The 15,249-nt window shown below is 43.2% G+C and overlaps 1 protein-coding gene across 1 annotated transcript in view; it reads right to left on the bottom strand.

Moving 5' to 3' along the window:
- Positions 1–15,249, bottom strand: part of ZSWIM5 (zinc finger SWIM-type containing 5) — a 242,567-nt gene that overhangs the window by 23,259 nt on the left and 204,059 nt on the right. Inside the window, exons 3-4 of the mRNA XM_060231724.1 lie at positions 12,750–12,898; positions 8,815–8,965 (exon numbers count right to left, since the gene is read on the bottom strand). Of these exons, the coding sequence (XP_060087707.1) occupies positions 8,815–8,965; positions 12,750–12,898 (300 nt within the window). The remainder of the gene's footprint in view (positions 1–8,814; positions 8,966–12,749; positions 12,899–15,249) is intronic.

Genomic DNA, 15,249 nt, shown 5'->3' with positions numbered 1-15,249 from the left:
TTATGTAGAGAGCTGTTACATGCTGGCCTTAAGGAAAGATACATGCATGCACATAGAGACAAGTCAATATATCTTACCTGGCAAATTTTCACATCTGCAGATCTGTGTAACCTGAAAATTTGCCTACTTTTCACCAGTGAGAAAAGTGTTCCAGGAAAAAAAAAAACTAGCTTTGAGACCAAGCAGGCTGCTCTTCTTTCACAACTAACAGTGGTTCCCCCTACTAAGCTTAAAAGTCACCATTATTCTCACACAGGGCCAGCCCTAGACTATCTGGCACCCTAGGCAAGGCTTACTTCTGGTCCCCCCCCCCCCAAAAAAACCCAGGTTTATAATAAAGAGAGATAAAAACAATAAATCCTCATTTACAAGAGATAGCAGAAATTCCCTTTTCCCCATCATGAGCTGTAGAGAGCAAAGTTCACCTAAGAAGTGTAAAATAACTAGAGAAAGAAAATATCAAGGAATGCCAACTTTAGAAGCAAAAATCACATACTGAAATTTCAAGCAAAGCATTTAATAAGCAGAGCACATTAATAGCTACTACTCTATGATATTATCTAATCCACACTCCTTTTGAGTTACCAAAAATAACTTTTCAAAACGGAATTACAAAGCAAAATTGAAATATAAGAGATAGAAATGAAAGAACTCATAAAAAAGTGAAGCTTCAGTGTTCTTGAGTGATATTTCCAGATAAGGCTTTAGGTAGAATTTTAAAATTTTCAGTTCTGTGAGCTTAGGCTTCAGTTCCTAAAAGAGTCAAACCTTTTTGAGTAAAGCTCTTGTACTAAGTAACATTAGACTTGGAAAATTTGTCTGATTTTCAATTTGTGTGGCTTTTTTTAAAATTTCAACACTAGCAAGTGGCCTTGGATCTATAAAAACTGCAGTAGGGCATAGTCAGTCTTTAACTTACTATAATCCACAGCTCAGTTACCATGGACAAACTTCATTCACTTAAGTAGAAGGGGCAGGTCCATGTGCATAAAGGAAGTAAAAGGAACACAGAGAAAAGGGAAGTTTGTTTTTAAAATCTCTCCCAGGCAACTGAGCCAGCCTGCAAGGCAGCAGCCACCCCAAAGAAGAAGTGTGTGTGCTCACAAAAGCTTTTACCTGGAATAAAACACTGTTGGTCTCAGGAGCTATAGAACAACTTGGACATTGCTTTTGCTCCCTCTCAAGCATGCACTGTTATCTCTTTCCATCCCCTCTCCGTGAAAGAGACAGCCCAGGGAGGAAAGGTGTTGTTTTCTCTCTCCTGCAGGACAGAGAGCTAGGCTGCAGTTTCCTGGGCAGAAGAGTCCTAAAGGGGTGGGGGAGGGAGACAGCACATGGAGGAAATGGAAGGTAGTTTTCTTTCTCCTGCAGGACAGAGAGAGCCAGGCTGCAGTTTAACGGGGACAAGAAGAGTCCTAAAGGGGGTGGGGGGAGGACAGAAGATAATCCAGGGAGGAAAGGCAAGCTGTTTTCTCACTTTTGCAGGACAGAGAGCTAAGCTGCGTTTTCCTGGGAAGACGAAGAGTCCTAAAGGGGCAGGGGAGGAAACAGCACATGGAGGAAAGGGAAAGTTGTTTTCTCTCTCCTGCCCGAATAAGCCAGCCTTCAATGCAACTATCCCAGAGAAGTGTGCCTGGGAGAGCAGGAAAAGGGTGCCAGAGGAGCGAGAGAGCCAGAGGTGATCAGAAAAAAGGCAGCAGGGAAGCGCAAGAGCTGGGGGAGAACAGGAAAAAGGCAACAGGGAAGCGAGAGAGCAGGAGGCGAGAAGAAAAAGGGCAGCAGGGAAGCACAAGAGCCGGGGGCAAACAGGAAAAAGGCAACAGGGAAGCGAGAGAGCCGGGGGCAAGCGGAAAAAGGGTGGCAGGGAAGCAAGAGAGCTGGGGGCAAGTAGAAAAGGGGCGGCAAGGAAACAACAGAGCTGAGGGCAATGGGAAGAGGATTGAAGAGAAGCAACAGAGCTGGGGGCGAACGGGAAAAGGGCAGCAGGGAAGCGACAGAGCCAGGGGCAGATGGGAAAAGGGTGCCACTGAAGCAACAGAGCCAGGGGCGAGTGGAAAAAGGGCAGCAGGGAAGCGCGAGAGCCCTGGGAGTGGAAAAAAGGTGGCAGCAAAGCGCAGGAGCTGGGGCAAGCGGGAAAAGGGCAGCAGGGAAGCGAGAGAGCCCAGGTGAGCGGGGAAAAGGCAGGGGGAAAAGCCTTTGTGGGTAGGGAGTGCCCAATTTGGTGCCCCCCAGGGTCGGCGCCCTAGGCAAATGCCTAATTTGCCTAGTGGAAGAGCCGGCCCTGTTCTCACAGCTGTCATATACGTCTATTTGCTGCCTGTGATCCACCAAGTCCAACAAAACTTCTCACTCATGTATAGCAGCCAGCCTATCATAGAATCTATAAACCTACTGTTTAGCCTGGGGGAGGAGGGGACACACATTATGAAATTGGTTTTTACTGTTATGCTGTTTTATTGCTATGTTGATTTTATTGTGATTTTATTATTCATGTTGTGCTCCGCTCTGAGCCCCTATGAAGAATGGGCGGAATATAAATAAACAGATAATGATGATGATGATGATGATGTAGGCCCAAACTACACTGCAGTAAAAGCAACCCATTCCTGCCCATTTCTTTCTTTCAGTCCTGCCCTCCACTCGCTTCCCAGTCACTCAACCTCTGACCCCAACATGTTTCTAAACTGCTGAGACTCTTCCACAAACAGCTAGAAGCTGCAAAGCACTGGAACTGGTTTGGATAGTTCCTGGCATTTCCTTTTGAGGTTCAACCGCAATTCAGGGCTGGCATCCTTGAACATCTAAGAGTTTCTTTCCTTCCCTTCCACAAAAGAAAAAACTCCACTTCTATAGATCTGGCTTTTGAAGTATCTCAGCTGTCAAGTCCTCCCATGGAGCTCAATGGCCTGTAGCAGAGCTGCTTTCCCAAAGCCGCCAGTTTAAAGAGTCAGTTCTTTTGATAAAGGGCTGGGGGGGGCGGGGTTTGCCATGATGCTCAGCTCAAAGCAAGGCACAGATCTGGCTTCTGGGTGGCAAGTTTTTAACTCTCCTTTAGGTTTATACAAAACAGCTGATCTAAACCGCAGACTGATGGAAGTAAATGATGGGATGGTTTGCTCCTTAATTGTCCTGTTCCTTTTGAGGGTTTTTTTTTTAATCTGGTACTAGTTACTGTAAAAAAGAAAAGGGATCAGGAACCGAAGTACAGACAACTCCTACTGATCAATCTAGAAACACTGACAAAAACAGGGCCCATTTGGACAACTCAGCCCAAATGCAATACTGTGGTTTTACTCTATGGCAGGGGTGGTCAACGGTAGCTCTCCAGATATTTTTTGCCTACAACTGCCATCAGCCCCAGCCATTGGCCATGCTGGCTGGGGCTGATGGGAGTTGTAGGCAAAAAACATCTGGAGAGCTACCGTTGGCCACCCCTGCTCTATGACACAAACCTCAGGCTTGCATACTCTGTCCTCTTTTCTCTTCCTCAGGAATCCTGCAATTCCTTGCCTTCCACACCCCCCAGGAAACCATAATTAGCAGTTACATGCATGTTAGGCAAACTATGGGTTCCACAAACTAGTTTGCCTACTTCACATACATTGGCAACCTAGTTTCCTAATAAACAGGAAGGGAAGGAATCCAAGTGTGCACTGAGGAGAAGGGGTTACATCCAAACTAGAGAACTGAAGTCTGAAGATAGTACAGGGCATTAAAAATATGATAAAATACCCTTATGAAATATGTTCTCTTTTGAAATGAGTGACATTCTTTTAAGGCAAGGCTTTACACAAAATGCTTTCTAGGAACTCTGAACTATGAAAATTGCAAGAGAATCTACAGCTTCACATAACAACTATTTCTGTGTATGCTGTGGACACATGCACCATATTTTTAGGAGTGTATTTGAATGTGACTAATTCTGTCCCCAATTTATATGACATGCTCATTATTAAGGATGTTACTAACTACTGAAAATGTCAGAATCTTCCATTTATTAAATTTAACTCAATATACAAATCTGCTGGGGGTCTTTAATACTGTGAATGTATGAAGACTGTATCTCAGTCCAAATTGGGAGGGGGGGGGTTGTTTACAGAAAAAAAACAAACTTGTTTCCATTTTCCATTTTTTTTCCTGCATAACAACTGCATTGGTGTAAATACAATAGGTGACACATACTCATTACAATGCAATGTGTCAGTGACACCCCCATGACAGGAAGCCATGGAAGTAGCCAACATCAGCCACCACTGCCTATCGGTGCGTGTGTGTGCAGAGTGAGGAATAGAGAACCGTACAATAGTAAGCTCCGGAAGGAAGGTGAGCCACACACCAGCACCTAGTATTAAAACAGTGTATTTACAAGATATGTACAAAGCTACTAGTGCGGTGACAATCATAGATCTGAGCGACAAAGTGCTCCGCCAGCATCCACCTCTCGAGTGAGAGAACTACATACAGGCAATGCAGTCCTTATATATTTACATCAGCCAATCAAGGCAGTCCATATACTTGCTGACACATTGCATTGTAATGAGTATGTGTTACCTATTGTATTTACACCAATGCAGTTGTAACCGCCACCACCTCCTGTGGTAATGAATTCCGCAAGTTAATCACCCTTTGGGTGAAGAAATACTTCCCTTTATCCATTCTAACCTGACTGCTCAGCAATTTCATTGAGTGCCCATGAGTTCTTGTATTGTGAGAAAGGGAGAAAAGTACTTCTTTCTCTACCTTCTCTATCCCATGCATAATCTTGTAAATCTCTATCATGTCACCCCCTCAGTTGATGTTTCTCCAAGCTAAAGAGTCCCAAGCATTTTAACTTTTCTTCATAGGGAAGTGTTTCAACCCTTTAATCATTCTAGTTGCCGTTTTCTGAACTTTTTTCCAAAGCTATAATATCTTTTTTGAGTTGTGGTGACCAGAATTGTACACAGTACTCCAAATGAGGCTGCACCATCGATTTATACAGGGGCATTATGATACTGGCTGATTTGTTTTCAATTCCCTTCCTAATAATTCCCAGCAGAGCATTGGCCTTTTTTATTGCAGTCGCACACTTTCTCAACATTCTCAATTTTCACCCTGTTCTCGTGCAAAATACTAGGCTTATCAGATGCCAGCAGTGAGCAGGAGGAGTGGGCAACCTGGGGACCCTTCCTGTACAAAAGCATACTTGTGCACCATTAAACATGCCCTCTCAGTTATACAGCATTCCATACATTTATTGAACAGCATCAGGAATACTGAAAGCATGTCAGAAGAATGAGGTGGCCAACTCTCTTGTTGCAGCAGGGCTCCTGTGCCTACACAAGCTGCATTGACAGACTACAGGACCACAGGCAGAGAGGTATACTTCTGGTCGTTTCCCAGTTTGTCATACAGCTTGCAATGGTTGTAAAAGCTAGGGTAGAGCAAGAAAGTTGGTAACTCCAGAGCAGAGCAGCTAGAAACACAATGGTCACTGCTGCCATTGGCTACATTGTAGCTCAGCATAGTGGGAATGGAGTCTTTCCTGACTTCCCCCCATTGGATGGCTGTCTTCTAAGAGTCCAAACAAACACAAAGATGATATTTATTTATTTATTTATTTATTTATTTATTTATTCATTCATTCATTCATTTAATTTGAGTTATCGCTGTATACCAGCTTGCCCTGAGTTCTGGGAGATGTACATTAAGGCATAATGAGTAATGTTCCACAGTAACATCAAACAAGTGGCTTCCAAAGTGTGCATATAGAGCTCTTGCTGGATCCACCGCTCCCCTCTCAATACTGGTTTTTTTCATATGGTTGTCTGCCTTTTTTTGGGGTCTTAGTGAGACCAATGAGCCAGCATTTTCCATCCCTTGTAGGGAGCTGCAGTGGAACTGTATCTTCACTGTATACAGGGATTGTTCCATGGGGTTCTGAATGTTAGGCAACTGACGTCACAAATGTGTGACCAAAAACAGAACTGATTAGAGTGCAGTGGCAGGTACTCACCCTGGCCTATAGCTGTGCTACCTTTCCCACCAAAATGTCCTGCTGCCAGAACAGTGATGTATTTCCAAGACATGAACACACACAAAAAGCTGCCTATATTGATTCAGATAATCAGTCCATCAAAGTCAGAACTGTCTACTCAGACTGGCAGTGGTTCTCCAGAGTCTCAGATGGAGGTATTTCACAACTGATGCAGCCACTTTGGTAGCAGGTTCAGGTGAGGTCATTGGGTAGCCTCACTAAATTGAAAAACCTGACCCCTGCTGACTCAGGCTGCTTATCAATTATTGATGCTGTTGGGCTGAGTCGAGTCAAGTGGGACTGCCTGTCTGGACAGTCTACTGATATCATCAACTCTGCTGAACTCTCTCTTACCAGCTCTGAATAGACTCGGCCTCTCATTTATTTCAATGGCCCTGGACAGTCTCAGTCAACACTGAAGGGCTTGGATGCCCTCTGGAATCTTTGAAGGGGTTCAGGTTCCCTCAGGAACCTCTGGAGCTCCCAGAGGATCTTGGGAGATCTAGAGTACTTGATCTGTACACATTGGACTGTGACTAACATCATTTGGCCCTCAATAACCAGGACCTCAGAACTGCCTAGAGATAGTACAGGAAGCCAGGAGGGTTTTGCCTTCTGAAACCTATTGTCCAAAAAGGGAGTGGACCCTCTCTATGATGCAGTCCACAAGGATACTACAAATAATGGTGCTGAAAGCCCCTAAGAAACCTAGGATAATAAAGACAGTCACAATCTTTTGATAGATGTAATCTGCCAGGTCAACAAAGTTTCCACCCTAAAATCTATGGAAGCCCTAATCAAATTGATTAACTCTTAAACACATAAGTCTGCCTTTTACTACTGTTCCATCTATCAATATGGTCTAGAATGGCTGATGGCAGCTCTCCAGGGTCCTCGACAAATTGGAGTTTGTCCAAGATCTTCAACTTGGCACTCTTTAAGATCCCCAACTGCAATATGGGAATAATAACAATACTGACCTGTCTTTCAGAGTTGTTATAAAGATTACTGACATAGCATATGTGAAGTGTTTGGAATGAAGAAAGCACTATATACAGTATTTTTTGCACCATAAGACTCACTTTCCCCCCCCCAAAAAAGTGGAGGGAAAAGTGTGTGCGTCTTAAGGAGCGAATACTGCAAAAAATTCCCACAAATGCCTCTAAATTCACACAAACGGCTCTAAAAACTAGGTGCGTCATGCTCAGGTGCGTCTTATGCTGCCTCTCTAGAGATCTGAGTTGGCTTACAAAACAAAAATAATTTTTCAAAAAAATCATTCAAAGATATCGATTAAATCCAGAGTTAAAATCTAGCCCAGCATAAAAACATAGACTGACATCTTAAAATGTCGTGCGGGAGAAATTACCCAGATCCCCAGTAACTTCAGAACATTTGGCAGGGAGGGAGGAGAGTAACAGTCTGCACAGGCCCTTAAAAGCAGCAGAGCATACACTGCTTTAAATAAGACATGTGAACTACTTCTTTATTAATTGTTTGGGGTTGGATCCCATGGATCTGTTCCACTAATGGCAGCACTTTCCTCTGGTCTAAGGAGACTTCTGTTGATGCAAGAGAATCCCTCCTCCTTTGACAGAAGGATCTTTGCACTGGAGGAAAAGAGTTGCCATTACAAGAATGGCAACATGAGATCCAACCTTGCGGCTTTCCATAGCACTGCAGAAATCCTGTCTTCAACTGAAAGGGTGTACTCCAACCCATTGCATCTTTTTCCTTGTCTTTTACAATTTATGATGCATAATCTGAATTGCAGGCAGAAAAACCCCTTTGGACGAATGTGGACATTGTATTTTAGAGACCCAGAAACAAATCTCAGAGTAGGATGTAGAGAAAGACACAGACAGACTCCCCCAGCACACATGCATTCTCTTGCCCTCATATTCTACTCTATCATGGCTATCCTTGCCAGAAGTATGCTTATGCAAATACATAGCTTTGTACTGAGTTGTAATTGATAGTTCCTCAACAGCAATATGTCTGTTTTTTTTTGGGGGGGGGGGGGTTGGTAGACAAAGTCCTGAGTGCAAGCTATATATCACTCACCATTTCTACCACCAGGATAATCTCTGCTGCAGTCATTCTAGGCTGATGTAACAATCTGAACACAAAGCTACATCAAGTATGCATTTTGGTCCAGGAAGACAGCAGGTTGCTTGGCTCACACAATTCACTAGCTGCTCCAAAAGAGGCACCATCCCCCCAGTGACAGGCTATGGCAGATTGTCTTGGAATATAAACCCTATATATATTCAATATAAAATTCAAAGAGCTGGTTTGTATGGGAGCCTCTAGGCTTCCACCATGCTGACTTACAATGGAAGGCACTTATCCTTGCTGCCAAAGGCAGAGATAAGGGCTGAAGGGGATTAGTTCTATAAATGCATCTTTCATTTCCTACTGAGATAAAGAATGGGAGGGAAAACAGCTTTTCCAAACTCAGATGTTAAATCTCAGGAAAAATATTCACCACTAGGATGGACTGCCAAGAAATCACTAACTGTCTCTCTCACTTATAGCCAGCCCCAGCCCTGAATGCCTTCTAGCTCTGTGCAGCTTCTAGCTGTCCTCTAAAGCCATCTGTCCTAAGCAAATCACTAGAGTTCTTGGAGCCTTTGAGATCTGTGCTCTACAAAGGCTTCTCCAGCCTCCTCCATCACACAATTGAGCAAACTTCGGTGAGAAGGGCGGGATATAAGTCCACTAAATAAATAAATAAATAAATAAATAAACTGTCATCCATGTGGAACTCCTGCTCTACCAGAGGTGATGAAACTCACCCAGCTCATCCCATAGCTGCCGACATTTGTCTGTCATGCCTGTACCCTGCTGCCTCCAGAGAGCAAGCCGTGGGTCTGCCATGAACTGTTCAGTTATTAGAGTCAGCATCCTGGCTCCATTGGAATCTCTCATTCGCAGCATTTCACGAACCTAAAGCAAAGGAAGAAGCATGGTATAGTTTAATTACATAGAAAATGAATCAACTGGAGAGGAAGACTATTTTTTGTACATTAAGCAAGAATCAAAGATCCTCAGTGGGATTATGCATTCCTACAAGACGGAGAAGAAGTCTTCATAATACCATCTCAGTACCTAGTCTGCAAAGGGCAAGCAAAGAGTGCATGTGTACTTGCAAGACTATAGATCTACTGTGGTATTCAAAGTTATTGTTTAAATTCAAGATATATCATGGAATTTTTCTTAGTTTAATCCCCAGTCTGCTTAAGGAGACCAGGACAATCCAGAATGGGAGATCTCTTCCCCTGGAACATGGATAGGCCAAATGTGTTGACCTCCCCTGACAGAGGAAGTAACCATCACTCAAGGTATCCCTGCTTTGCTGCATCTCCCCTGCCTCCAACTCTCCTTCCTCAACTGCCATAGATGACAACCTGAGGAGCGGCTCCTCAGGGTCATTTCAGGTTGGAAAAATATCCATGGAGAAAATTAAACTCTCTCACACTGCAATCCCAATCAGAACCGGGTCTCCCACACAACTGATAATGGCCCTTTAAAAAGCTGAGAACTCCAGTCACAGAACTCGCTAGAAAATGTAGGCTGGACTGTTGCCTACCAAAAGGTGTGTTTGCTTCCTTGATTTCAATGGGTTGTTTAAATGGATCAAATGAGGAGCAATGTGAAAGATCTATACTATGCAATGGCTCCTGCCAGCTTTTCTACTGGGGAAAGTGGAGGGGTCTCCCTTGATAATCTAAAAAAGCTATCCTGTGAATCATGGAGCCCAAATGTGGCCATGTAAATGGGGTAATAGTAAAAAGGAGAAATCTGTGTGCTAGAGCAAAAAACTGGCTGAATTCAATATAACGTGAAGTAAAATGGTGTTTCCCATACTGCCATTGCTATCCCTCAGTCTGCACCATACTATCCAAGATCATGTCATTATCACCCCATCTACTGAGCACATCTTCATTCGTGAAGTCAAGCCGAGAGAGAGAGACTGAGCACAAGCACTGCTTGGTTTGGGGGGGCTTGTACATACCTACACCCAAGAGTTGGTGATATATTTTAAGAATTGGTTTATTTCCCATTCAAACATCACTGAAGTACCATTTACTCATCTCAAGAATGAGCATGAAACCCTCAAGCTCACATCTACCTCCTCTCAACATGGAACTGAGACTGAAAGAGAGAGAAGAAGAGACTGTATTTATACTCCACCCTTCATTCAGGGTCTCAGAGCAGCTTACAATCTCCTTTTCTTTCCACTTCTCACAACAGATACTCTGTAAGGTAGGTGGGGCTGAGAGAATTCTTTCAAGAACTGTGAATGACCCAGGGTGCATATGGAAGAGTAGGGAATCAAACCCAGTTCTCCCAGAGAAGAATCTGTACTCCAAACCACTACACCAAACTGGCTCTTAATTAAGTTTTGAATCTAACCACAAATGTTAAACCTAACCACAATTTGTTGTGATGTCTGAATTCAGGTGCTTCAACAAATCAGATCTGATTTTTTTTTTCTTACCCCACTATGACAGAAACTAGAGGTTCAAGAGTGTCATCTAGAGCATTTGGGATAAGAACATAAGAAGAGCCCTGCTGGCTCAGACCAACAATCCATCTAGTCCAGCATCCTGTCTCACACAGTGGCCAACCAGTTCCTCTGGAAGGTCAACAAGAGGGCATAGAGGCTGAGGCCTTCCCCAATGTTGCATCCTGGCTCTAGGATTCAGAGGTTTAGTGCCTCTGAATGTGGAGATCCACCTCAGTCATCATGGCTAATAGCTATTGACAGACTTATCCTGCATTGATCTATCTAACCCTCTGTAAAAGCTGTTTATTCCTGCAGCCATCACTACATCCCCTGGTAGTGAATTCCAAATTTTAATCATTTTCTGTATAAAACAGTATTTTCAATCAGTATCATTTGGATGCCCTCAAGCTCTAGCATTTTGGGCTGTTGGACACCTGGGGTTTACATTAACATCTCCCATTAATTTCCATGCCACATTGGGCCATCCTTGCAGATTTAATCCTTTTTGTATAAAGGACAATCTGGTTTTGGACAAACCACTTATTTGTCATGGAAGTTCAAGGCCAGTACCCGATGCTTGGAGGGTACAACTATCATTTACTAATTTTCTGATTGCTAACAATAGCCTCCGACATCAGAGATGGCATTTTGAATGGGACTGGCAAAATCTGCTTGTCATTCTTAAAAGAGGAGGCTGGTGTAAATCCAGTTGACTATAACTATCTGGACATTTGGGATTTTCTCCTGTCTTTACACTTCAAAAGAAAATGGAGTCCACAGGAGATTGGGTAAGGGTTAAGACTCCTCCTACATCTTGTTACTGCAAGGAACTCTGCATGTGCTCTGAGGAACCTGGTACAGTATACCTAATGTGTACTTAGCCAAGTTAAATCAACTGTACTGCTTTCTATTTGAAAGTCTGTGCATAGAGTCATTGTGTTCCATTTTTCTGGGGGGGGGGTTTGTTTTCCCACCCTGCCCCTTTTTTTTTTAATCCAACCACCCTTTTTCCTTTTTTTTCTCTTTTATAATATACATTTTCTATAAAGACATTATTTGGTTTCATTAAGCATAATCTATTTCTCTGGGATATTTCTCCTGATCTGTTCCCAATGTGTTAGATTGCACAAATGCTATATAGTTTGTTACAAAGTATTTTCCAAATACTTGTTATGAAGTATTTTCCACCCTATTACTTCGTTACTGTTCTAGTACTGTGCTAGAGATACTTTCTCAGTGGATCAGACTAGATGTTCTCACAAGATCTCTGAGAGAGGGCAGCTGAATTCTCAGGAGAGTGGTACTTTACAAAGGAACCCTAAGGAAGTTTTGCAGCAAGGAAAGGCAGCTTCCCCTCTTGCTTCTGTAACACCTACTACCTGGGATCTTGAACTGTAACACCCTTCTAAGCCCACTAACTTCAGCTTTCTATTAAATAAAAATAGTTTGTTTTCATTAACATATAGATGATGGTTAATACAGGTTGATAATATTCATGCTGTTTAGTATGCTCAGTAGTTTTTTACATCCATCACTTTGAAATGATACATTCATGAGACAAGAGATCCTTTTGAGTGGGAACCTAAAAAGGCACGGACACAACAGACCATTGCCCTGATAGGACTGAGGGCACCTTATCATGCTCTTTTGTATTATTAAGCTTAACAGATACAAGAGGTTATCTTCAGTTTTAAGTCTCCTTTAAGTCTTCTTGGCTTAAAGGCTTAGTTCTAACATATTTGAGAACGTATACATCAGCACACATACATGTGAGTGCATGGATGCACACAAATGGCCCAATCATCTTCCATAATATAATGCATTTGAGAGATCAGGGATGGGTCTGATATATTGCAGGGAAGATGGGACAAAATACCTCTTGAGATCCCAAACTGTTTTGTGGCCACTAGTCTTTATTTCATAGTGTCACATATACTCAGTTCATTTATATTCATTCCTCTGGGTGGACATTACGAAATAGTTATTGGTAGAAATGATAAAATACTTGGGAGTAAGGACAGAAGTAGTATTCACTTTAAGCCTTGAGGGCTATTAAAAGAGCCCAGTTTGAATCATGACAATGCCAGCTCAGTCTCCAGAAAGGAAAAAGGGATGAAAATATCTGGAGCTCCTGTGGAAAAAGCTAAAAAGAACAGAATAGTGAAAAGCCTCAAGAAAGCTGGATACTGAATTTTTGCCTAAAAGGAAGCCAGTTCTCACCTTAGCAAACATGGAATTCAGTTGCTTCCCAGAGCCATAGTACCCTCCTTGGGAGAGGAATAGCTTCACCTGCTCTCGCACTTGTTCCTCATCCAAATGCCAGCAATTCTCGTCATCAATGCTAGCCCCTGCAGTGGGGTCTGGTGCACCTGTGGCAAGAAAAGCCCAGCTATTAAAAGAAATCATATCCATCAGTATCTTAAGAGGTGGAATTGCTTATTGTAACCTCTTATTTCATTTAATTTAAGAGGCTAAAGTGTACCCCTATATTTGGTTTCTTTTTTAAAGGAACAAGAAATTAATACCAGTCTCATGCATCTACTGATCACTGCATATGTTGACAAGTAGTTTTTATGCTCTGTATAGGGTTGCCAAGTCCAATTCAAGAAATATCTGGGTACTTTGGGGGTGGAGCCAGGAGACTTTGGGGGTGGAGCCAGGAGACATCGGGGCAGAGCCAGGAACAAGGGTGTGACAAGCATAATTGAACTCCAAGGAAGTTCTGGCCATCACATTTAAAGGGACTGCACACCTTTTTAAATGTCTTCCTTCCATAGGAAATAATGAATGATAGGGGCACCTTCTTTTGGGGCTCATAGAATTGGACCCCATGGTCCAATCATTTTGAAACTTGGGGGATACTTTGGGGAGAATCACTAGATACTATACTGAAAATTTGGTGCCTCTACCTCAAAAAAACAGCTCCCCCAGAGCCCCCGAAACCTCCAGATCAATTCCCCATTATACCCTATGAGAATCAATCTCCACATAGAGAATAATGAAGTGCTCAGCAGACTCCCCCCCCCCCCATTTCTGGCTACTCTGAAGGGGGATTGGCCTCTCTAGTCACGAGTTGCTGCCAACTTCTTCAAAGTAACACAGACACACCATCCCAAGAGGAAGCCTTTCAATCAGCGACTGAAGCCTCCGGAGGTAGAAACTCACATGGTCCTCTGGGGGCAGAGCTCCCCCCCCCCACCGGCCAGACTCCCCGAGGAGACGCCACCCGGCAGCTGGAGAGGATGCAAGGACTACGAGTCCCAGCATGCACCTCGCGAAGGGAGGCCGGACTGGAGCGAATAGCAGGCTGGCGGTGGACAGGTGTTTGTGACCCGGAGGAAGGGAGGAGCCTGAAGCCTGCGAGGGAGGTAGGCAGGGAAAGAAACATGGAGCCGTTTCCCCCCCCCTTTCCGGATTTTTGGAGAGCGGGGGAGGAGGCTGCTAATTCAGGGGTCCCCCAGCAGGGCGGGGGGGTTGGGAAGCCTAGCTCTGTAAAGAACAGACATTATTACAGTCTAGAGCAATTAGAACTAGATATGAAAGCAGTTGGACCCAGTCTACAATGAACTATCCCAATAAAGCAATTACCAGACAAGACCGCAATGAGAAGCAAGTTCCAATTCCATTCTGTCATAATCAGGGCATTTATTGTGGAAAAAGTTCAGCAGGAGCTCATTAGCATATCAGATCACACACCCCAGACATCACCATTGTTTCACATAGGGCTTTTTTGTAGAAAAAGTTCAGCAGGAACTCATTTACATATTAGACCACACCCCCTGACTCCAAGCCAGCCAAAACTGCGTTCCTGTGCATTCCTGCTCAAAAAAAGCCCTGGTCATAATTGTTATGGTATTTCTAGTAATGTCATTAATTATTCCCAATACAGCAGCTCTTGTCATGAGCTAGGACAAAGCCCAAGAGCTTTATAACACATTGCTTTGTGTTGAAGCCCCAAACTATCCAGATATAGAATTTCTGGACTTGGAGAGAGCCTGATTCCCCTCCAACATATTAATAGCCATTCTTCCTGTGCTGATCCAGTTTCAGCTCATCTTGTGTGTCTTCCTTCAGTAGGACTTAGTAGAAAGAAACCATGTGCAATTCATCTGCAGTGAATATCCCATGTAAAAGAAACATTCATTACTTGAGTTCAGGAAAACGAGCTTGTGTCAAGAAATGCAAAGACGTGTCCACACCAGGAGACACACAATATCTCTGACCTAATGTAATCCTAGTGTGTGGACTTCATCCTTTTACTTCAACGACAAATCAGCATAGAATTCTATAAAGAAATTTCAGAATTAAAACCAAATAAAGAAAACTGCACAAGAGTTGTGATGACAGAGCAATCAAGTATGTTCAAACATTCTTGGATGTCTCTGTACCTCAAGCTAGTAAAATGTCAGGCTTTGGTATAAGGGAGGCTCACTGGACAGACATCACCAAGATAGCCAATACCTTGTTCAAAGGCACTCTGCATCAGTTTTCACTGATGAAAATGTGGTGGCTCAGACCCAAGTAACAGAAGTGGAAATAAGAGATATATGAAAGAGACAGATTCCTTTTACATCCCCTGAAAAAGGAGGGGGAGGAGTAAGTATCAAAAGTATCTTCAAAGGCACAAAACTTTTATTTGGAAAAGGACAGAATTCAAGCTATTTCACCTCTTGGTCCCAGAATGGTGCTGAGCAACTGACTGTTTTCTGATGGTTAATGG

The sequence above is a fragment of the Heteronotia binoei genome, chromosome 2 (genome assembly GCF_032191835.1).
Source record: "Heteronotia binoei isolate CCM8104 ecotype False Entrance Well chromosome 2, APGP_CSIRO_Hbin_v1, whole genome shotgun sequence".
In the NCBI taxonomy this organism is placed as follows: Eukaryota; Metazoa; Chordata; class Lepidosauria; order Squamata; family Gekkonidae; genus Heteronotia; species Heteronotia binoei.
This window is presented reverse-complemented; position numbering and strand designations above follow the sequence as displayed.